This window comes from Marmota marmota, unplaced genomic scaffold (assembly GCF_001458135.2).
Source record: "Marmota marmota marmota unplaced genomic scaffold, marMar, whole genome shotgun sequence".
NCBI classification, from domain to species: domain Eukaryota; kingdom Metazoa; phylum Chordata; class Mammalia; order Rodentia; family Sciuridae; genus Marmota; species Marmota marmota.
This window is the reverse complement of record NW_025999853.1, coordinates 17618742-17643131: the sequence shown is the minus strand read 5'-3', so window position 1 is coordinate 17643131 and position 24390 is coordinate 17618742. Positions and strand designations below refer to the sequence as shown.

The following is a 24390-nucleotide window of genomic DNA, read 5'->3' as shown; positions in this document are numbered from 1 at the left end:
AAATTGTGAAGGACAGGTATCAACCAGAGGTGGCACTAGACTTGGGTCCCTCTGTTGATTCTATGACCATTCTTTGCTTTTTTTCCATTAGTGAGAGGAGAGGTTTACAATAGACAATTCTCATGAGCCTCTGCCACCAGCTCCTCCGTGGTCCTAGGAATCTGACTATATATAGCTCAGAAAGGGAATAGGAGTAAGAAAGATGGTGGAATGAGATGGTCATCGTTACCCTAAGTACATGTAAGAAGGCACAAAGGATGTAGCTCAATACTTTGAGTACAACCAGAGATATGAAAAGCTGTGCTCTATCTATGCAACATGAATTGTAATGCATTCTGTTGTCATATATAACAAATCAATTTTTTTTTTAAAAGGCATCGGAAGTCTTCATGCCTAAACATGGCTGGGTCTGTTAGTGGTTTAGTTGTTCTCGTAAATGTCAGAGAATCAACTGAAGATGCTGAAGCTACCAAAACCATGTCCTTGAGAATTCACATTTGAAAATCCTGTTTCTATTCGTCTTTAAGCAGAACAAAGACAAACACAAGCTGGTCGCCGAGCTGGAAAACTGCCTGTCCTCTGTGAAGATCACAGACTTCAGGGGCTACGAGTTCCGCCGCTTTAAGGTAGGGTGCGCATCACTCACAAAGTGGCACAGCTTTTCCTTTGTCTTTTCTTGGTCATTATTTTAAGTTGTCAAAGTACAGCTGGCACAGGGGAGGAGCCCAGGGCTGGGCAGGACACTGAGACCTGGGGAAAGCACTCTATCTGCCATCAGGTCATGCGAATGAGAGCCTCTGGCAGGTCATGAAGCCCTAAGGAAGAATTAAGACAGCCAAGCACCACACAATGATGTGTTGGTCAATAGCAGGCCACACCTCTGGGGATCTCCTCACGAGGGCCTAGTGACATCGTCACCCCCTTAGTCTGTGCAAGTACATGCTGAGGTTCACACAGCTACAGAATCAGCCAACAGCACACTTCTCAGAACATATCCTGTCCTTAAGGGACAAATGACTCTAGCTGTTTCAACGGTTTGCCCCTCTTGGTCTCAGAACCTCCTTTGCAAAGTTAGTTGTTTGGGATAAATCAATTTCTAAGGTCTCGTCGAGTCTTAAACTCTCATTTCTCGATTCTTGAGTAGTTAATTTCAATGAGCTTTGCCAGCAGAACCTGGAATCAGGCTTCTCAGATCGTGGAGGTTATAAAATACAGGACTTGTAAAATTCTCTCGCAACATTCCAAGCATCGTCAGCTTGAATTTCTCTGCATTTTAAACTCCCATGCTTTGTGTCAGGAGGACTGGCTTTCTCCAGCCACAGGGAGAAGCTGTGGTTTGTAGCTTGAGGAGCCACTGCCAACAGGGACACGGGGGACCTGCAGGATTCTTACCACACTGCAAAGAAAGCAGACGGCAGGCAGGTCAACCACGGGGGGGCGGAATGTGTTGTTCTCTCTTTTCTCCCCACGTACAGGATAAGACCTGGAACGAAGTCATGGAAACACGTCAGAAACTCCCCCCTGATGGATCAGACTTGGGAAAGCAGCAAGAGGCTGTGTGGGAACTCTTCACGAGTGAATGCACTTATTTCTTGGACCATTTATTGGTTCTTAAGATGGTAACACAGGCTTTCATTTTTATAATACATGAAAAATATTAATTTGGTTCTTTGGGAATTTGCTTATCTCTTCCATGCTAAAAAAATAAAATAAAAGCAAGTCAAGAGATTTTATCCCCCTTCCTCAGGATTTTGAAGAACATTTTCTTCATTGTTCATTTTTGTTTAGCTACTACTTAGTTGTCTCTCCATTCTTTTCTTGAACACATCTTTTCAGGATTGAGGGAGACCTAATAAATCACCCCAGCTTCCCATCTACTATCCAGATCTCACCTGTGTTAACACATCCTTAAATCGAGGATTTCACAGCTACATCAAGGCAGCCTATCCCATCTTTGGTGGCTTCCTGGCCCAGAGTTCTTGCTTCCTCCCAAACCGTGCCAGGTGAATGCTTTGGTCAGTTGCAGGGCACAGTCGCAGATTTCCAGAGCTGTCATCCACTTGTAACGCAGTGTCATCAGAATACACAGTACCATCGTGATATCCTCTGTGTGAATGGGCTCTGGATGTGATCGGGGGGGACTCAGAGCAGAGGATTCCTTATAGAAGAACCATAGAGCAAGGAGAAAAGGGAGCAGCTTTCTTCCAAGACTGTAGGACAAGAGAGGCCATGTGACTACCAAGGTTGCCTCTGCCCACAGCACTGGGCGCTCACAGCAAAAAAGCACTATTTTGGGAGACCTGAGTTCAAACCCTGAATTTGCCTTTGAACTCTCATGTAACTGCTGAAAAGTCTAGTCCTCCATGTCCTAAACCAGAGGTTGGCAGTCATTTATAGTAAAGATCCTTATCTTAGCCCATTTTGTGTTGCTGTAACACAATCTCACTGGGTGATCTGTCAAGGAAAAGAAATTAAATTATTTGGCTCATGCTTCTGGAGGTTGGGATACAAGATGAGGAGATGCATCTGGTCAGGGCTTTCTTGATGCCTTTAAAATGACAGAAGGCGTCATATGGCAAGAGAGGTCATAAAGAGGGAAACTCACTGTCATAACAACTTTGTGATAATGAACCTTCTCCACGTTAGCAACATTAATCCATTCCTGGCAGCAGAGCCCTGGTGACCTCTCCTTGGGCCCCACCTCGGAACACTGTTGCATTGGGGATTAAGTTCCCAGCACATGAATTTCAGGGAACACATTGAAACCAGAGCAATACAAATAGTAGATATTTCAGCCTTTGCAGACCACATGGTGTTTGTTTTAACTACTCAATTCTGCCATCACAGTGCAAAAATGGCCACAGATAATATGTCAAGGAATATGCACGACCGACAGGATCACAGTACCACATACTTCACAAAAGCAGGTGGCAGTGCAGATTTACAGCCTGCAGGCAATAGTTTGATGATCCCTGTATTAAGCTATAAAAAGTGAGTGACTATGCCACCTCTGGCTATGCACTAAATCATTGTGGTGATCAAAGTGTTTCCTTTGAAATCTGTTAAGTGCTACGTGCGAGTGTCAGTTGTTTTTTTATCAGTAAGATTTATTGACAGTCACAGCACTAAGTACCTTACTTAGCAAAATTTAAACCACAAATTGAAACTTAGAGTCCATATTGGTTAGGATGCTTATAGGAAAAGCTAACAGAGAACTAGCTTCAATAATACAGGATTTTACTGGCTCCTGTGCCTGTGAAGTTCAGAGGTGGGAGAGAATTCAGGAGTGGGTGATCAAAGAACTCAAAACCAGGGACAACATTTCTTTTCATCTTTTATTCCCACCTTCTGTGGCATCAGCCTCCTCCCATGACTGGCTCCTCTTAGTCACAAAAATGGCTGCTGACCTTGAACTCATGAATAGAGAGAGAGGAAGAGGAAGCAGGTAGAGAGAGAGATCTTCTTGCATTGATGGCCTGAATCTTGAGATCCATACTGATTGGACAGTGTAGATCATGTGCTCACAACTAAACCCACTACTCTAGCTAGATAAGGAAGGGATGCTAATTGACCTAAGGTAATCCAGGCCCATCCCTTGGGAGTAAGATGTGGCATGTGTGCTCCCTGGGGAGGAGAAGATACTAAGGTAAAAACTAGGCTGCTATCAGGGAAGGGCACCCCAACCCCATGGTAACCAGCAAATGATCGCGGCAGAGCTTTAGCCCCTGAGCAACGCACCTCCCTTATCCTACTAAATAGCACAAAAATTTCCATCCCACTGTAAGCTGCCCAACTTTCCAAACTGTCATTTTTGGTTTAAGAAAATGCATATTTTCATCAGGCACCATGGTGCAGACCTATAATCCCAGCAAAGGAGGAGGCTGAAGTAGGAGGATCACAAGATCAAAACCAGCCTCAGCCATCTTAGCAAGACCTTGTCTCAAAATTAAAAAATAAAGAAGTTGAGGACACAGATTAGTGGTAAAGCACCCCCAGGTTTAATTCCCAATATTTTTTTAAAAAAAGGTATATTTTCAAATGCCCCAGAGTATTTAAATATATATGTACTATGTACATCCCTTTTCACAATCAACCAATCAACAAGTTTCCCAAAGTTGCTTATGAATTGAAAATTTGTAACTCAAATGGTAAAATAAATATACTAGAGAACTCAGTATTTCTTAAAAATGAAAAAATGTTCTGTAAAGCAATGAATCTTTTTTAAAAGCAAAAAGAATATTTCTTTTAAATTGTCCTAGTTGAGCTATTATAATGAGTTCTTGTTTTTTTTACAATTAACTGTTTTAAATGTTTGGACACTGACAGGTTTCCTGATACCAGTATTATAAGGATTGGGGAAGTTGTAAATCAATGGTAATGAACATGTGGCCTTCGGACCAGCTACATCCCAATCACCTGGGAACTTGTTAGATGCATATTCTCAGATTCATCACAGACCTACTAAATCAAGAACTCTGGGGGTGAAGGTCTGGTTTAACAAGACCTCCAAGCAAGTCTCATCCATGTTCAAAAACCACACACTGGCCAGGCATGGTGGCACATGCCTGAAATCCCAGCTCAGGAGGCTGAGGCAAGAGGACCACAGGTTAAAAGCTAGGCTCATCAGTTTAGCAAAGCCCTAAGCAACTTAGTGAGACCCTGTATCAAAACAAAAAATAAAAGGGTTGGGGTTAAGTTCTCAATCTCTATTACTACCACCCCGCCCCCCAGAAAAAAAGAACCCTCTACACTGCACTAATGAAATATTGGGGGATGGGAACTAGAGAAGGTTAGCCATCTCCTGTCCCATCTTTTCACCCTTAGAATTCTTTGTCCCCTCGAAGGTGGCCCATCCATTATATCCACAGTATTCCTATGCCCGTTAGCTGCTCTCCCTTCAGTTTGTAGAAGAGCAGCTTATCTGTGAGGATGGTGGTTCTCCTTCCTTCCCTTTCTGTCTAGTTCCCTTGTCATGTGAAAGCATCAAATCAAGTAATAATAACCCAGACTCCCTTCACGTTTTCATGAATATTTGATACCTTGATCCAACTCAAAACGTTCTACCATTTTTCAGCTTTTCACTCACTAATTTTCTATTTCTAATTCCGTGAAAGTAAAGAACACTGGAGTTTGGCAGAGGAAAGAATAACTGAGAACACAGCAGGAGAGTTGTTTTGTTCTCCAGTCAGGGCTGTTGGCAAGAAGGTAGCCTCTGGGACTCCTTGGCCCCAGAAAGCAGCAAGACCATTTGGACTGATCATGTTCCACAGACATGTTCTCAGGACTCACACGAGGAGCAACATTGCACTGAAGAGCACGTCTCCCGTGTGTTCTGTGAAGCTTAAATGTCATGATTTGTATGGAGGGTAATTCTTCAGCCTTGGGAATACTGATATTTACATTGTTTTGTAAGGTTATACCCAGAAGGATTATATTTAAAGTTTCTGAAAAGGGCATGCTTCAAATTTTAAAAACAAAAAGTAATATGCATTTATTTTTTTTAAGATCTTTTTGAATACATTAAAATATCTTCAAATTCACGAATATCTCCTGGATGTGGATCTATGGAGACTTTTTGCAAACCTGGAGGAGTTAACTCAGGTGAGCCAAAGTAGGAAGTAGGGATGTGTTAAAATTCACCAGATGATCTTGAAAATTCATGCATGGTGCATCCACAGGTCTTGTATTCCTTAATGGAAATTGAAATATGCTTTATTACATCTTCTATCCCCACATAATCTGATGATTAGAAGTTCAGATTTATAAGGATGGCTAAACATCCACCAACATTTTCCAAGAGATTGTAGATATTCCTTAACCCTCACTTTTTATTTTTCCATGACTATTTAAGAAAGTAGAAGTATTCCTAAGATCTCCATCATCTTTATAAATGTTTATTTTTTAAGTGAAGATCCTTTTCTCACATATATTATAAGTGAACAGTATCTTTCAAAAAGGAGGGTAGAGAGATAGCAAGAAGGATTTATTTTTAAAGACTTATAATAGGTATATAATGTTATATACATAAGTCTTTAAAAATAAATATATATATGTCTTTAAAAATAAATATAATAAAAAGTATAATAAAAAAACTTATAAAAACTTGTAATATTATATATACCATAATATATATAAGTCTTTAAAAATAAATCCTTCTTGCTCTCTACCCTCCTTTTATATATATATATAATTTAAGAGGAGAGTAAAATAAATCTTTGATATTTTGCTAGGAGGTGAATTTGAAATGGGAAGCATTTGTAAGAATGATATTTGAGGTTCATCAAATTTTTATCCCTCAGCCCTCCGTGTGTGCCTACTCTTGTTTTCTTTCTCTCTGGCCCTAGACAAGCCTTGGTTTTGTGAACAGTCTTTTCAGCATCATCAAGGTCTACGTAGAAGCTTCTGAGACTTCACCATTGATGGATTTCCTTTCTGTGCTTGCAAAGGTAAGATCCCTCGGAGAGAGCTCAGCTTCCTGCAATGAATTCACCCACCTCCCAGGATGGTTGTTCATAGCTACTTGATTTTCTTGGTTTCTGGGAAATTTTTCCCACTACCCTCCCACAAAGGAACCATCCCCTTCTGCACCAATCAACATTTTCAAAAATAACTTGCAGATTTTGTTTTCCCAGTGTCACATCTCCTCCGGGTTTTATTGACACAAAGATCTGCATGCATGGAAAATCCATTTCCAAGTCTGTTTTTTAAATGACTTCAATTTAAAGCAATATTCATGGCAATAGTTTAGTGTTCACTAATTACATGGTTGAATTGTTCTTGTAACAAAAGTGCCAGTCTCTCAGAAAGGAACAAAATAAACTTTCAAATCCATCAGTACCCTTGATAATATTTCTGCATGTGAAATGAGGAGAAAAGAAAAATTGGTAGCCCTTGTTTGACAAGTGCTACGTATTTCTTGACCTCACCCCCCACCTATTTTTTTTTTACTTTGACCTTTTTCACCCAATTCCTATCTAATGACATTTAGCAAGATTTGAATTCTTATACTCCATATAAAAAGTCATAGACTGAGATTTATTGAGCACTTAGTAAGTGCTATGTATGAGGGTGATATTCTGTACACAATATGCAAAATTAGACAAGCTCCATGCCTTGAGGAATTTGCAGTCCAAAGGAAGAGAAATTAATCCAATAATGGGACTAATGATTATATAATCAAATTCAGAGGAATGCTGCAGAAAAAAAAAAAAAACATAGCTATTATAAGCATCCAACAAAGGAAACCTTCTACTTTGGGGCAGAAGGTGGGGCAGTTACTGGAAGGAAGTACTTCCTGGAAAATAATCCTGAAGGTGAGATATGAAGAAAGGGGAGTTTTCACAAGGTAAAAATAAGTAGGAAGTTAGGTATGAAGTAGGCGGATCCTTTAGTCAACTTTGAAACCAGATTTAAACTTTAAAAGCTATAAAAAATAAGAAAGAGAATGTAAAGTTTGGGGAATTAGTTAAAATCTCAGGTGCTCTCAATTCCTTAAAAGTCAAAGATTTTCTAAATTTAATTCTTAGTAAACAGTCTGGAGAAATACCAGCTTCTCATAAAAAAAAAAAAAAAACAGTGTGCTAAAGAATGAGATATTAATAGACTCTTTATTAAATGTCTTTAACACACTTTCAAATACAGAACTTGAGAGAGATGTTCCAGGTTACTATAGTTTTAGAAACTAGGAGAATTAAACAAATGAGCATTTTTTAAGAACACTGGATGAAAAGGTGAATGTCGTTGCCTTGATTACTCACCACCTACTCAAGCTTACCCTCAACCTTCACGGGCACTGAAATCAAAGGCAGTATTTGTCACTGGTACCACGCAGGTTGTGTTGGCCTCAACAAAGCCTGAGTGGAAATCAAAGGGTAAACTAAATCAAGAAGTCCTGACTCGAATTTTCTTTAAACAAGGGGGTGGGAGAGAGACTATTTATTGAGGTATTAATATTATTATGGGAATACCATATTTTTTAAAAAAAAAATTAGTTGTATTTTGGACACAATACCTTTATTTTATTTATTTATTTTTATGTGGTGCTGAGGATTGAACCCAGCACCTTGCATGTGCTAGGCAAGTGCTGTACCACTGAGCCCCAGCCCCAGCCCAGGAGAACCCTAATTTTTAAAGGAATGTTTCTTGTGGAGATTTCCTGTCTAATTCACACAGTCACAGCTCCTGCAGGATCATGGAGTCTCCTTTGCTCTTCCCTATTCTAGTGAAGGGAAGGAGGAAGTCAGCAGGGCTCTGTGCTCTCCCTAACCGCCCTTGGTTCTCCTCCTCTTGCAGTATTTCCGAGGGAGCCTCTGTCAGAGCCACCAGACCTATTGCCTGAATTACTCTGCTGCTGTGTTTTATCTTGAGAGCCTGAGGCAGAGAGATGACTTCAGCATTTATTTAAAAGTAAAGTACCAGTTTATCTTCTTCTTCTTCTTCGATATTTTCCCTAACACTCTTAGGGTGTCAAAGATACTGGGAATTCTGATACCCAAATTTATTGGGAAAGAAGAGAACTAAATGAGCTACCACACATTATAACTGGAATCCTACTTCCCTTGTAAATACACCCTCCACTTCACACTGAGGAACTTTAAACTGTACGCATCTGGAAGCATGACACCATCTGAGTCACCTTTTCAAATTTTGACTGGCACTGGAAACATTTTATTTGTGCATTGGTAGAAATCGGTACCTTGTAAGGAGACAACCGGAATAAGAATGTAAGCTTTGTTGGTGACTAAAAATTTGACCCTTGTAGGATTTGGTGCCAGAAAAGCCCTATAGCACAAAAAGTAGAAGTACCGTTTACATTGTGTTCTACATGTACACACCACCACCCCCCTCCCCGCCCCAGAGTAGCTCACAGAGCACAATCTAAGTGTTGCTTCTAGAATTGTGCAATATGGTATCTCTGGGTCCCAAAAACATTACAAGAAAGACTTTCTTGTGTGTGTGTGTGGGGGGGGGGTCTTTAGGTCTTCAGCATTTGCTAATAAGTAAACCAGGAACCAGTTTTTCTGGACCTCTCCCCAATCCTTTGACCCTTCCTTTGTTATTTCTGTAACCTGAATTGTACCTGTTCAGTAGTGATTCAGAGAAAATGGTCCAAGCCGTTCCAGAAAACCCTCCTTCCCCTGCAGCTGTAAGAGGCTGGCAGAAAAGACAGCCGCGGTTCCCAGTGACTCAGCCCTGAATCCGTGGGCTTTTGCCATGGCTTCAGCGTGCCAGGAAGCCTGGGTGTGGCAGGATAAGAAAAGGGAAATGATCTTGGCAAAGAGAGTTGCGCTTATTTTTGTTGCTTCAGCGTTTCAGTGTTGTCTTTGTTACTCAAACTGAAAACTGAAAGCTCATTGGATTTCCAAATATGTAGAATAATCATGCTGCACATGTTTTCCCTGGAAGCCATTGGGTCATTTCTCTCCCTTCCAAGCTGGAGGGAGAGGTTAATGTAGCAAGGTCCATCCAGCTACCATTTTCAAATAACGATGGAAAAATCCCACATGAATTGTGACAGAGAAGGGTGGTTTACATGAGTCTGTGGAACACATACAGCATCCAGAGATATTGAGGGAAGGGAGCAAAGAACACCATGCTGTTAGGATAACACGTGAAGCTTTTATAATGAGGAATGCTTTACAAGGGACTTTTCTAGTTCTTAGCACAAACCTATGATGTTGATGCATTGTTCTCATGACTCCCTGAGGCTCAGAGAGGTTACACACCATTTTCAGAGCCAATAGACAACACGTGAAGAACCATGTAAAGGTCTTTAGGCAAAGAAAGATACATGGAACCTGACTTAAACATTATGCAATGGATGCATGCAACACAGCATCACATGGAAATCCATAGTTTATATAATTCTTTAAAATTTCTACATATCAGCTAAAATAAATTCAATCTAATTTCTAAAAAATTCAACACTGTTTACACTAGCACTATTTCCAACTCCTTGGGGAAGTGTTAGCCTCATGAAATAAAGATATGGGGCCTGGGAGAGACTCTGAAGGAGCTGGAGGGGAATCTGCCTTCCACAGCCCCATAGCACAGAACAAAAGCATCCTTCACACTCGAAGAGTGGCCAGCGTTAAGTCCTTGCACCGTGCTCTGTACCAGACATCTGAGACCTCTTTGTCTTGACAATAACTCAGTGGAATTTGATATTATTCCCATTTTCAGGAGCTTGAGCAGATCAGGCAAGTTGCTATAAGATATGTTGTTCTGGGGCACAAAGAAGACTCTCAGTCAGACCTGTCTGAAGCTGACCTTCATCTTCTCACTATTCCCTGATATAAACACCTTCCTTAGAGAATTTAAATTTATGTTGCATGATGGCCTAAAATTGGACTATGTGAATGCACTGGGAACTATATACCCTCTGTCCCACACGAGGCTGGGCTTTATGAATGTTATGTACATTACATACATTATCCTGGTGCTCATCGATGGGAGTAGAATTCTTCCCACTATTTTGGAACCAGTTAGTATGATGCAGCAGAATAGAGTGGGACTCTGGGCCAGGTCTGCTAGTGTAGCTCAATTAACAATAGTTAAGAATAACAATCGCTAACAACAGCTAAGAACTCTAGAACTCAGGGCGTCTGGAACTCTAGAACTTCAGGATGTTCCAGGCACGGTTCGATGTTTTTTTGTGTGGATCAGCTCATTAAAACCTCTCACCAACTCCATGAGGTGCTTACTATCATTATCTACATTTGGCAGATGAGTTTTGAAGAGGATACGTAAACGTCCCGAGGTTCTAAGGATATTGACTGTCCCAGCCCAATGCTGCATCCCTGCTTTAGTCAGCTTTCTCACTGCTGTGACTAAAGGACCCGACTAGAACAATTATAGAGGAGGAAAGATTTATATGAGGGCTCACAGTTTCAGAGGTCTCAATCCATAGACAGCAGGCTCCATTCCTTGGGTCTGTGAATACACTGGGAGGTGAGGCAGAACATCATGGCAGTAGAGTGTGGCCAAGGGAAGAGGCTCACGTGATGATCAGTAAGCACAGAGAGACTCCACTCTCCAGATACAAATATATACCCCAGAGCCACGCCCCCAATGAACCACTTCCTCCAGCCACACCCCACCTGCCTCCAGCTAACACCTAGTTAATCCTATCAGGAATTAATTCATTGATTAGGTTAAGGTTCGAACCCAATCATTTCTCCTCCAAACCTTCTTGCATTGTCTCACATGTGAGCTTCTGGGGACACCACATCTAAATCATAACAGTCCCACCGAGACAGATTTATTTATTTGTGCCCCTTTAACTCCTTCCATTTGTCCTCTAAACACATCGGGTATGTATTATTTTATAAAAAGTAGCTTCCATTTATCTAGATCCATTAATGAAAAAGCCTTTTATGTCCAATATCTCTATGTTCTTTGATTTCCCTAATGGACATGAAAAAATAAAGCCAAAATAGAGAGATGAAAGAAAAACTTAGAGCTTTCCTTTTCTAATTTTCAACCAACATTTTTTTTTCTCTCTTCTGAGGCTTCCCCAAACACTAAAGCCTTCTGATATCTCTTCTGGATCTTTCTCTGAGTTACTTATCACTAATGCCTCTTGCCTAGTTGATACCTCGTGGAGGTTGGCGATTTCCAGTTCACCCTGACCACCATGAGTGCCGAGGGTCGGTGCTGCTCCTCAGAGCATGGCAGTTTGGGGCAGTGGCCCAGGACTGTGTGTTTTGAGGGAATCCCTAACTGCTGCTGAGAAATCAGCTACTGAAACTCTCCAGCCACCCAAGAGGAGGTATGGCTGGCATGCTGCTGCCGCCACTCAGCCTGCAAGTCAGACACTGAAGCCAAGCCCTCCTCCCTTCCTCTTCTTCCTACAAGTTGCCACTCTAGCCTTTCCCTGCCTGCAGACCCTGCTTCCTCCTCCACCCCTCCTATCCTAGGAGAACCACAGCCATTGGGAGCTGGATGAGGACTCAGAGATCATTTAGTAAACTCTCCACCATGTCACAGAAGAGGGAAGTGACCTCCAGAGAAGGGCAGATGGTCCTTGTATCCGGGGTCCTGCGGGTCCAGACACCCAGCGCCCATGCTCATTCTCACGAGCCACGGTGTGTGCAGGGGTGTGAAGAGTGTCCTCTACGGGTTCCTCTGAGGAAGCTCTGAATCTTTTCAAAGCAACACCTGATAAAGCAGCTAGTGGGGCCGGCGAGACACCCAAGGACAAGATCAAGCTATGGAACTGCAAATTGCTAAGCAGAAGGGGAGGAGATGAAAGGGAGGATTTGGAGGGGGAAGAGACAGCGCACTCTTTGCAACGAAGAAGATGGGAAAAGAAAATGATGTAGGGGGCATGGGGGGGGGGTGGGGTTGTGTGCTCTGTATTCAACCCCTCTCTACAACCCAAAACCTCCAGTGAAATTAAACACATACTCACAAGACGGTTGGCCAGAGGGGACTTCACAGTGAAAACTGACATAAGAAATCAACCAAGGGTGCCACGGCTTGAATGTCCCCACCATAACTCATTGGGAGCTGGATGAGGACTCAGAGAGGTTAAGAGGTGGGAACCAGTGAAGCCTTCAAGAAGTACTGGGTCATGAGTGCTCTGTCCTCATGAATGGACTAATTCACTTATGGATTAATGGAGTCGTAGGTTATCCAAGAAGTGGCTTTGTTATAAAAGCCAGCTCTCTGGCTTGTTGGTTCTCTCGCCCTGTGGTACCGTGAACTGCCCTGAGACTCTGCAGAAAGTCCCCAGCCACAAGAAGGTCCTCACCAGATATGACTTTCTGATCTTGGGCTTCCCAACACCCAGAACTGTAAGGAATAAAATTTTTCTTTATAAATTACCCAATCTTGGATATTCTATCACAGCAACAGAAAATGGACTAAGACAGAGGGGCTGTGATCGACTCATGCTGTTCAGCGAAGAAATGGTGAAACAAGAGCCAGACAAAGCCATTACAATCTTAATGTCCATAAGTTTGTTAATATCCGGGGAGGGCTTTGGATTGGTGGGAGTTTGAATTGTACCTAAATCTCTGAAGTGCAATAACTAAATTTGTGTATAGAGACATCTCTGGGGAAGCAGGGGGAGCCTCCTACAGTGCACCTGACCCACCCGAGGACCACCTTGAAGAGTCAGAAGGCAAAGGAGTTCACCTGGGCAGGAACTGAGAATAAAGGTGAAAATGAGGGATAGTCTAAAGCAGGAAAATACTGATGTGAGGGCAGGATCCCTGCCATAGCTGATCTGGATGGTTATCCCACAGCACCAGAGACTGAGAGCTCAAAACAACAGAAATTTACTCCTCACAGTCCTGGAGTCTGGAAATCTGAGGTCAGGGCGCCAGCACGGTCAGGTTCTGAATTGTAGTCCCCTACTTTCTCATTGAATTCTTCCATGGTTGGGAAGAGAGTTAGAGAGTTGTCTGAGGCCCCTTTTATAAGGGCACTGATATCCCTGGTGACCTCATTACCTCGTGATTTCATCCCACTGGGATTTCAACATATGGAATTTTGAAGGAACACAAATATTCTGCCCATATTAATAACCCTTTTGTATTTGAACTCAGGATCGACTGGGCCTGAGCGGGTGGGTAAGTGAAGAGGAAGAGAATATACCGTCAACAATACTCTTCAACGTACTTTCTGCATAGATGCTAGCAATCTGCCTCCACGCAGCATGTCACCTTCAGAAAAGCCAGGGCTCTTATATTCAAGGAAGTGTCACATTCAAAGAAATAGCTATCAGCCAGGCATGGTGGCGCACACCTGTGATCCCAGCATCTCCGGAGGCTGAGGCAGCAGGATCACAAGTTCAAAGCCAGCCTCAGCAACGCAAAGAGGCCCTAAGCAACTCAGTGAGATCCTGTCTCTAAACAAAATATCAAAAAGGGCTGGGATGTTGCTCCTTGGTTAAGCACCCCTGGATTCAATTCCCCGATACCAAAAAATAAAAAGAAAGGAAGAAAAAGAAGCAGCTAACAAACAAAACTAATGCAAAAGCTATTGTCCCATTTACTTGTGTTTCTCAAAGATCACTTATAGAACTCCGGGGTATAGCTCATCACAATACATCTTCCTTTTCCCATCTCCCCCTGTGCTTGCATACTCTAGAACTGCCTCTTTCCCCAAACCCCAACTGCAGACACTCCAGATTACAACTGTGGGTGCATCCTTCACTCCTCCTTCTGGTTTGCTCTGAATCATGTGGCTCAACTTAGCCTCTTGGATTTCAGATTTCATTTTTGATCACTGCCCTGATCCTTCCCAGCAAGGAAGAGTCAACGAACTGACCCAACAAGCAAAGCTCCTTCCATTCCCCTTTTCTGTCTCTTCAGTCTTGATTCTCAATGCTCCTAATCATGCATCACAACAACAACGGGAACCAAACTGGTGAAACCAGAACTCTCCTCAAGGACCAGAGACTAGGAGAAGCCAATGGGCAAAATCAAACTCTCCATGAGACGTGTAAGCAAGACTTTTTTGTGCATCTAAGTCTTGATTCAGTTCCCCATTTAGGAGAACTGAGCAGTGGGATATGGCTGGGTCTGCTGACCTTTGCCATCATCACCATTTTAGGAAGGCAAAACAGATGAAGGAGCCTTGCCTTTCTTTAACCGACAAGTAACACTGTTAGTCAGTAAGGTGCAATAATTCTCTTGATCACTCCTAAGAACCCAGGGTCAGGCCCTGAATCTGTCACCGGTACATGGATGCTTGCTACAGACAGTTTATAATGGAGTTTTCAAAATCAAAGGTGAGTCCATGGCTTGTAAGTTTTCCCAGCCACCTGGCAGGGGCATTCCTTTCAGATCTCTGAGAATTTCTTGGGTCCAGGCTTCTCAGTGCCATGATGGGGCAGGTGGTACTCTGATGCCTTTGCTTTTGCCTTCCCCAGTGGTGTGAGCAAAACGAACAGTGCAGACGGCTGCACCTGCCTGAGCTGCTAGTGGCCCCGCTACACAGGCTTACTCGATACCCCTTGTTGCTGAAGAATATCTGGAAACGGAGCTCGGACTCCACTGAGAAGATCATGATCTACTCCATCAAGGAGAAGGTGGAAAAGTCAATCCGTAAGTCCTGGAGATATGTGAGCTTAATATAAGAGTCAGGGAGCCTCAGGGCTCCTGGAAACCATCTGGGCTTCATCCCGGAAGGCAATTCCATTGACTTGAGGTCACAACTCTGGGAAATGGGATCCACATCTGAGGTTATTACAAATCACACTCACAAAACAATGGGTCTGGTCACATCCTGGTGAACTGATGAGAATCCAACACCAAGTCAACCCAGGACGTGGCTCTGTCTCCAAGGGTTTCAGAAGCGAGGTCAGGCAGAAAGGGCTCTACTTCCCAGATAACTGAAGGCACTTCATTTTTAACATGCATGCTGAACCCACACACAAAGCAAACGGCAGTCGGCCCCATGGAAAACTATCCATGGGGGATAGTTTTAAAACTATTATACTCATCGTTTTTAAAAATCACTGAAGTCCAGGGCCATTGCAAAAAAATAATGCCAACTACAAGAAAAACAGAAATCTGGGGATAGGAATTGAACATGCCCTGTGATGACTGAAGTGTACCTAGGTATCTCTGTATAATTAAAATTCAAATAAAGTCCATGATACATGCCCATAGTGCAAGATTTCCTGGTGGGCATCAAAAGGGAACACTTCCAATTGATAATTAACAGCTGTACAAAAATAACATATTTGTGTTCCTTTGCCAATTCAAAAACAAAATAAATAGCAATGCAGTGGGATTGTCCTTTCCACTTTTCCAATTTTTTTCCTGAAAATTCCAAAATAACCTAAGGAATTGGAATTAAGTTTATCAAATAACAAAGCAACAAATTCAATTAAAGATCAATTCTTTTTAAAAGCTTTTAAAGTAATTGAGGATCATTTGGATGGGAAGATAAAAGCAAATCCACTGGAGATATCTCAATAAGAGATGGCCTCTTACTATGGAAAGAAGGGTGTCCTTTAAGTTTAAGTCCTCCTTAAATGTGACAAATTCTCCAGGTTCCACAAACCTTGTGATTGTGATTCTATGGGTCTCTAACTTGCCCCCATGTTTTCAAACATTATTTCAAAACCTCAATAGTTTATAGAAGCACAATTCACAATAGCAAAGCTAGTAAACCAGCCTAGATATCCATCAACAGATGAATGGATAAAGAAATTGCAGTTTATATACACATGGAATATTACTCAGCCATAAAGAAAAATGAATTCATGACATTTGCCATTAAATGGATGGCTCTGGAGAATATAAGTGAAGTAAGCCAATCCCCCAAAGCCAGAGTTTGAATGTTTTCACTGATATGTGGAAGCTAAACACAATAAAGGGGAGGAAGGGGAAGAAGAGAAGTTCAGTAGATTAGACAAAGGGGAACAAAATAAAGGGAGGAGGGATAGGAAGAGGACAGAAAGTAGAATAAATCTAAGAATTTTCTTATGTACACCTATGAAAATACCTTAGTGAACCTCACCATCATGCCCACCCACAAGAATGGGGTCCTAATTAGAATTAAGATGTATCCTAGACTTGTATAATTTTATCAAAATGGATTCTACTATCATGTATAACTAAGAAGAACCAATAAAATAAATTTTTTGTAGTCCTCAATAGCAACAACATATTGTTGGAAAATTAATAAAAATCTTCAAAGAGCAAATCAAATTCTTACCAGAAAATATCATCCCTGTCTTGAAGTAAATGTATGCTTTATGATTAGGACAAAAAGATATATTTGTCTTTGCTGGTCTAGTATTTTTTTTTCTTCCTCTACTTATAGGCTATGTATGGTGTGGCATGTAAGAAAGACCACCAAGATTTTATTAGTATTATCTTTCTCTGCAGAAGTCTGGTTTTAAATTAGTGATTTTTTCAGACATTTAAATAGCAAGGATTATATTAAGCACACCTAAATTGTGATTTGCTCCAGGGCCAGTCAGTATCTCTGATTACTGTGAGTATTGGTTAAAATTTGTGTGTGTCACATGTGTGTCACGCCTTCAAAAATACATTGGATGTGTCTTGTCTTTCAGGAGATCTTGAAGGAAAAGTGAAGTGGCTTGACAATTTCCAAAAATTCAGACATCTACAGGAGATTATAATATGGCCTCCACTTTGGGATAGAGATAAAAGGTTTTTCATTCCAGAGGTACAAAAAAGGATCACTAAGGACTTGCATCCCTTTCTGGAAGTAGGACATTCAGGTGGAAATACAATAGTCTTAGAAAGTCCCCCACTGTCCACTTGAAGGATAAATCTAGTTTTATTGGCAAGAGGTAAAGCTCTTCCCCATATGCCATTGTACATGGGGAGGCTCATGCCCTCATGCCATTCTTGGGGGGGTTCCTCAGAGATATTTTCCCACCCTTTCCGGTCCCAGAGTCTGACTACTAGCATTTCTAAACATCTTGAATTTTCTAGATGGAGTTGATTGCCCTGGCCCCATGTTCTTTTTCAATCACTAACAACATCTCTTTTATTTTTCTCCCTTGTTTTGCAAGTGTTTGAAACACATTTTTAAGGACCACACAGCAGAACACATCTTGTCTCCAACCAACAGACACCTTCTCTATGAAGGAAAATTAACTCTTGCAGGTAAATAACTGGTTTAAAAGTCCAGTGTCTTTAATGCCTTATAATTTGTTCCATTGCTGTTGGTTGAAGGATGGGGAGAATTTGTTTATCTATGTCCAGGGTAGCAGTGGATCTGAACCAGAGAGCAACCAGCTTGAATGAACACTGCACAATGGAACTTACTCTCTGTAAGATGGGGTAATTTTATCTATTTCATGATATTGCTGTGAAAACAAAAAGGTAGGTCTACATGCTCACAAGTTCAAGGTCTGGCATAGAGTAGTTCTCAGTCAAGGTCAGCAGTCACTGTCATCACATCATCACTTCACCCCTGGCCCCGGTTGTGTGTGTGCACACGTGTGTGTGTGCATGCACACACACATGCAGGGAATTGAACCCAGGACCTCTCACATGCTCCTATGCTAAGCATGCACTCTCCTGTGAGCTGTACCCCTAGCCCTAGTCATTGACTTCTTGGTATGTGATAAGCCTTAAAGGGTGCTGAAGAAAGAGTTTTCTAGAAGCAATGCACAAAATGGCCCAGGGATCCCAAAGCAGGAAGACGGGGCAGGAAGTTCAGTGGAGAAGCAAGGAGAGTAGGAATCCCCTAAGGCAGTGGAACTCAACCATCCTTAGCCAATAATTCACCACCCCTCACTTTTGTGTAGAAAGACAACAGTTTCAACTTTTCTTTAATGTTACTGAACATTTCAACGTAATTATATATTATGACAAGGCTAAATCAAAATAATGAAGCAAGAAATTTATTGTTTCCTGCTCCAAAAACATATGCCTCTCCCTCCAAAACTGGCCTCCACCTAAAGTTATCAGAGATTTTGTTTCCCCTTCCCTGTACCTCCCAACCTCCCACCAGTGTGAGAGGTACTGGCCTGTGTAGGAAATGAACATGATAGCAAAGGATAAATGCAAGAAGCATTTCAGAGGCAGAACAGAAAGACTTTATGATTGATATTGTGGATGAAGAGGAAATAGGCCACAGATGCCTTCAAGTGTTATAATCTGTATTGATGGAGGGAGTGGTCAGGGAGTCAATGTAAGGTGGAGAGAGTGGTCAGGGAGTCAATGTAAGGTTCAGGTGCGGGCATGATGGGAAATCAAAGGCAAGCTGACCGAACATCTCCTGTCATGTACTGTCATGGAAGCCCAGGTGGAGATTCACCTAAGACTTGGCCAGTACTTTACACATAGACCCACCTTTTCTAGAAAATTCTTCATATAGAATCACCTGTGGTAGAATGGGGATGAGCTACATAACATTACTAATACCAGGACATTGATTGATGGTAGAATCTGGGTTAGGAAAATTCCAGCAGAGGAGACCCCATAGAGTATATAACAGGGAATCAAGTTTCAAGTCAGTGGAACTCTGCCTTAGAGTTGAACAGGGATTTGATGGGGCAGGGATAATAGCACTAGAAGAAATTGGACATTGTTTTTGGATGGGAAAAGTACTGAGCCAAGAATCAGCAGAGGTTCTGGGGAAGTAGGTCAGTGGTAGAGCTCAAGTTTGCCATGCACAAGGCCCTGTGCTCAATCCTAGCAGCGATTTAAAAAAAGAGAAAGAAAAAAATCAGGGGATCCAGCACCAACTATGGCTCTGGGAAAACTGATTAAATTTCCTTAACCTCCTCTAAATGTTAATAATGATGATGACAATGACAATGATGGTAATGAAACCTGACACATAGGTTGTGTTTCCAAATTTCTTCCAAGTCTTCAAAACTGTACTATGATGACCAAATAAGTATGTTCCTTTTTTATTGCCAGAAGGTACTCGTTTTCATAACTTTCGGAGCCTAACTATAATTGCCATTGGCATTCAGGCTGTGTGCTTCCTTCCCAAATGTATTGCTCCCCTCTGACTGGCAGCTCTAAATAAAACAGTCAGTGAAGGGTAGACTCTGTCTGCCCCACAGCTGTAACACCCGAAGTGCAGGTGCTGTTCACACTGCTGCAGAACAGAAGTAAGGCGGTAGTGCTGCTCCGTGCTCCACCACAGTTCAGAATCTATGAAGACAATAAAGACCAGGTTGACACACCATTGCAAAAATGTGTAAGTCTCAGGTCAGGTTGCATAGCAATTATATGATTCTAATTCCCAACTCACCGTGTTCATTACCCAAGAGAAATGACTCTCGGTGAAAGTTATCACTGGGCTTCAATAGCCTTAAACTACTGGAATAATACATGTGAACTGATTTGGGACTTACCATCTTCCTCCTCAGTCCTTCACTTTCAGAAATGATCATATTTTTCTCCCTAGCAATAATCGTTTCTAGATACATCTATCTTATTTTAGACCTTGTTTGCAGGTTTACTACGAATTGGCTCCCCTAGAACTAAAGCTCCCTGAAGGCAGGACAGTGTCTAAATGACAGATGCATAATAGATGTTCCAAGTTTGTTGGCTACTTGGTGGAACATGGGGGGCTCCATAAACTGTTCTAAAACAATCAAAATTTCCTACAATAAAGTCTAGGACATAGAAGGTCTTTGTTACCCATTTGTTCATATGAAGTATTTGAAATTAAGAAGAAAACACAAAACTATTTCATTTTAACAGTGCTCATCAAGCTAATTCATGTGAGAGCAGCAGAAGGTGAGGAAAACAAATAAACAGGTCTTACGGGTTGCTATGGACTGAATCACACCCCCTCCCTGCTGTGCACACACAGTCCATATACTGAGGCCCTAACCCCTGGTGTAAGTGTATGGGAAGTAATTAAGATAAAATGAGGCACAAGAGTGGAGCCCTGATCTAATTGGTTATGTGCCCTCACAGCAGGACACAAGAGAGCTTGTTCTCCTCCTTTGCCACAGAGGACATATTGGAAGGCAGCCATCTGCAAGAGGGAAGAGAGCCTTCCCTGGGAGTTAAATCGGCCAGTACTTTGAGCTTGGATTTCTCAGCCTCCTGAATTGTGGGAAATAAATTTGTTTGGTTTAAGGCACCTAGCTTATGATATTTTATTACAGCAGCCTGAGTTGACCAAGATGGAAGATCTAATACTGTCCGGACATCCCATTCCTAGCCCTCTGTGCCACTGGAGAGATATCAATCATTTTAAAAGATTATTCCTCTCTCATGTTCAATCCCAAACTATCCGACTGCTCCACTCCACGAAATGTTTAGGGACCCAACTACCTCTGTGTTATTGCTATCTCTTAGACATTGCTTTCTTCTGTGTGTCCCAAGATGACCCACCAACGTGTCTGTATTCCACCAAGTGAGGAGGAGGGGGCCCATGAAAGGACTCGGCCCACCCTCCCGGGATATGACTCATAAGTGGCAATGTGACTCAGAATTTAGTTCCTTGGTCATATCCAGCTATAAGGGAAAACAGGAGATATACTATTTATTCTCTGTGGATGTGTACCCACTAAAACTTAGGAAGTTCATTATCACAAGAGAAGGGGAGAAGGTTTTTGAGGGACAAACAGCAGTCTTTGCATAGCCTGATTTATGAAAAGGAAAACACTGTTTGTGAGGCAATCTTTAAAAACATGCAAGGATAATTGAATATGCTTTCTGATTTCTCTTCTATACAAACATAGAAGGATCTTTCCTCTAATCTTAATACAAGAGAAGAAAGTAGAAATGAATCCTAAATACTTTATCTATTCATTTTTTGGTCATTGCCACCTATTTTCTAGGAGTGAAAGCAGATTAATACAAATGAATAAAATAAGTAGAACAAACAAAAATAATCACTTGGGCTGGGTTGTGGCTCAGTGGTAGAGCTCTTGTCTAGCATGTGTGAGGCACTGGGTTCAATCCTCAGCACCACATAAAAATAAATGAATAAAATAAAGGTATTTTGTTCATCTACAACTAAAAAAATAATAAAAAGAATTACTTGATTTCCTCTAAGAATCTGTCACATTCCTTCCAAACACTGTCTTTTCCTCTGAAATCACCTAAATTTAACCATTTATTTTTCTAATTTCTAATGAATAGAGTAAAATGAAGAAAGAGATACTTTATTCTAATATTTGATTTCTCTTCCCTACTATTTCTTTCTTAGGGAAAAGTAGAAAAGCCTATTTGCCTTAAATAACTTATCAAAAGTGGTATTGATGTCAATGATGATAATCAATCAGTTCTGTTTCCCCTGATGTTGAAGTTGAACACCCAAGAAATGGTGATGCAAGTTTTATTTAAAGGATAGAACAGAGACAGACTTCTCTGCAGAGAAGGTTCCCTGGAGCTGGGTGTCTGAGGAAGTGTGGGGGGGGGTTCTGCCCCTTTTATACATTTTAGATTTCCTTTGTCCTCATGCTGTCTTCTCCCCCATCCTGTCTCTCTCCTTCTGCTCTCCTGCTACATGACTAGCGACCCTAAAGGTGGGCCACAGGTGGAGGGATCCTGTGTGGGGAAAGGAAGCCAGCAGCCCAGGAGGCATTCATTCATTAGCAACTCCTTATAGGCAGGAACAGTCCCCTGGAGGCGGGTCACCTTGGCAACCGGTAGAGGAGGGGGAAGTGTCCTGAAGGTGTTAATATTTCATTTCCTCCTGAATCAGCCCCCATCTTTCTAGCCCAATCATTCACCACCTACACTGACTGCCTTTTTGTCCCCTGGCTCAGTTATCAGAAAAGTTTATAATCTTAAAACTATGTGGATAATATTTAATTACATAGACACATTGTGAAACATGGGAAATAAGTAGTTTAATGACTGTTTTAGTCAAACAGAGCATCCAAACAAAATTCTATAGACCAGGTGGCAACAGAAAGCATTTCTCATACACTGGAGGCAGAAGTCTCCAATGGAGGCACTAGCCCATTGTGTTCCTGGTGGTTCCTGGGCAGGCTCTCTTCCTGGCCTGTGGATGTCCTCCTTCTTATTGTGTCCTCATATGGCAGAGAGAGAGGACACTAATCCTATTGGGTTATCCTCATGACCTATTTTACCTTAATTACTTCCTTACTCCATATACAATCACATTGGGGTTAGGGCTTCAATGTATGAATTGGGGTAGGGGGTCCCAGTTCAGTCCATAACAATGACAAAATATCTTTTTTTTTTCTGAGTAAACATGGGTCTTGGCCAATGACCACCCCAATAGATGAGTTAAGATGGAAAAATGCAGCAAGTTCAATTTGCTAATGGATTTGTACTGGGCTTAGTTGAAACCATAGAGAATATCATGAGTTACCTTAGATTTTCTTGAAATGCATCACAAATACAATGTCCTTAAAGTTGAAAGCTTGAGCTCTAATCAGGTTTTAGGAAGAAATCAATTCAATACTGAGGAAGACAGTTTTCTGATTCACTTGATGGGATCTCCCTGAGAGACCAGCCACCCCTGTTTTGTTTTTTAAGAGATTCTTTGATTTAAAAAGGAAAAAAAAAAGAATTCTACCTACTATTTCAAGTCCCCATTTTAACCTTCTCTTTCTTTTCTCAGAAAGCACAAGATTCCTAGATGTGTATCTGTTCCTCTTTGATGATTTCCTCTTAATTACAAAAACTAAACGCAGCAAAAAGGTAAAACTATTTCTAAATACGTTTCTAAATTAGATAAAAAAAAATATTTCAAATAGGCTCTGTTCAAACCATGCAATATTCTTATACATTCAATTGGATCTTTCCTTCTAAAAAATTATACAAGTAATAAGCAAATTGCATTTCTCAAGTTTGTTAAGGGAGATACCCATTTTAGAACAACTTAGTCCCTATACCCTCAAGGTACACAGAAACCATGGGGCCTGACCTGACTAAGCTCAGGAATCCCAAAATTTCTTTGTCTATGTTGGCACTTACAAATTGGCCACCTTGGAGCTGCCAGTGTGGGGACCCTCCACCTGTGTGTGGCCATGTGGCAAAATAGTATCCACCACAAATCATTCTGATTTGAAAGCTCACATTATTCTTGAGAAATGATGTTTGGGAAGATAGACATTAGAAAGAGCTGTGATCTTTCAGTGTCTACCTGAATAAGAACTGCAGAGGCCAAATATGTACAGCTGGTGTTATAGAAAAAAAAATGAGTCACCTAGGGGCTATAAAGAGTAGGGATTTCTCATATTTCTTAAGTATTACTGTTACCATTATTATCACTGATGTTGCTGTTTGTCACTATTAATTAAGTTACTGGTCTGATGGTCCAAAGCCTTTTTTTCTGATCCCTTGTTTCATAGTCTGCTCCCTGAATGGTGAGTGTGAGTGGTCTCAAGAGGGCAGCTCCTCCAAGATTCTCAGACACCTGCCCTCAGAGGGGGGTCTAATGTGTTATTTCTCTTGCTTCTTTACCAAATGACTTGCCTCATACAGATAATATCAAGAGAGTAAGCATCTCACATATTTTAATGAACCAAGCTTTTTGATGACAGGTTGGTCAGTTGAGCTAAATAATTCAAAGATCTTAAAGCAATAAAATAGATACCCATTAATCAATCTATGAATAGCTGATGGTTAGCTAGGGAGGGAGTGGGTGTGGGAGAACACTGACAATCAGTGTTTCAGAATTTGTATGGCCTCCTATTTTAAGCTACAGAGATTGGCATATCTGAGCAAATCAAACTCTGAAACATCTCTACCCCCTTCAAAAACCTTAATGCCAGCACTGCTCACCTTCACTTCAAATAGTGGTGCAAAACTGGGCATGGTGGCACAGGCCTATAATCCCAGCAGCTCAGGAGGTTGAGGTAGGGGGATCACAAATTGAAAGCCCACTTCAGCAACTTAACAAGGCTCTGTCTCTAAATAAAATAAGGGATAAGGGTGTGACTCAGTGGTAAGTGCCCCTAGATTCAATCTTTAGTACCAAAAAAAAAAAAAAAAAAAG

General features: G+C 41.5%; 1 protein-coding gene across 6 annotated transcripts in view; it reads left to right on the top strand.

Annotated features, from left to right (window-relative positions):
- The window catches only part of Plekhg7 (pleckstrin homology and RhoGEF domain containing G7), a 64982-nt gene that overhangs the window by 31400 nt on the left and 9192 nt on the right, over nucleotides 1-24390 (top strand). The window contains exons 6-14 of one of the 6 annotated variants that reach the window (XM_048804032.1): nucleotides 531-626; nucleotides 1317-1619; nucleotides 5506-5601; nucleotides 6345-6446; nucleotides 8293-8406; nucleotides 14882-15056; nucleotides 17039-17154; nucleotides 17507-17600; nucleotides 23011-23090. In XM_048804032.1, the coding sequence (XP_048659989.1) occupies nucleotides 531-626; nucleotides 1317-1619; nucleotides 5506-5601; nucleotides 6345-6446; nucleotides 8293-8406; nucleotides 14882-15056; nucleotides 17039-17154; nucleotides 17507-17600; nucleotides 23011-23090 (1176 nt within the window). Of the gene's footprint in view, nucleotides 1-527; nucleotides 627-1316; nucleotides 1620-5505; nucleotides 5602-6344; nucleotides 6447-8292; nucleotides 8407-14881; nucleotides 15057-17038; nucleotides 17155-17506; nucleotides 17601-20381; nucleotides 20638-23010; nucleotides 23091-24390 lie in introns of those variants that run through there. The other 5 variants (XM_048804029.1, XM_048804042.1, XM_048804038.1 and 2 more) reach the window with 5 other exon arrangements.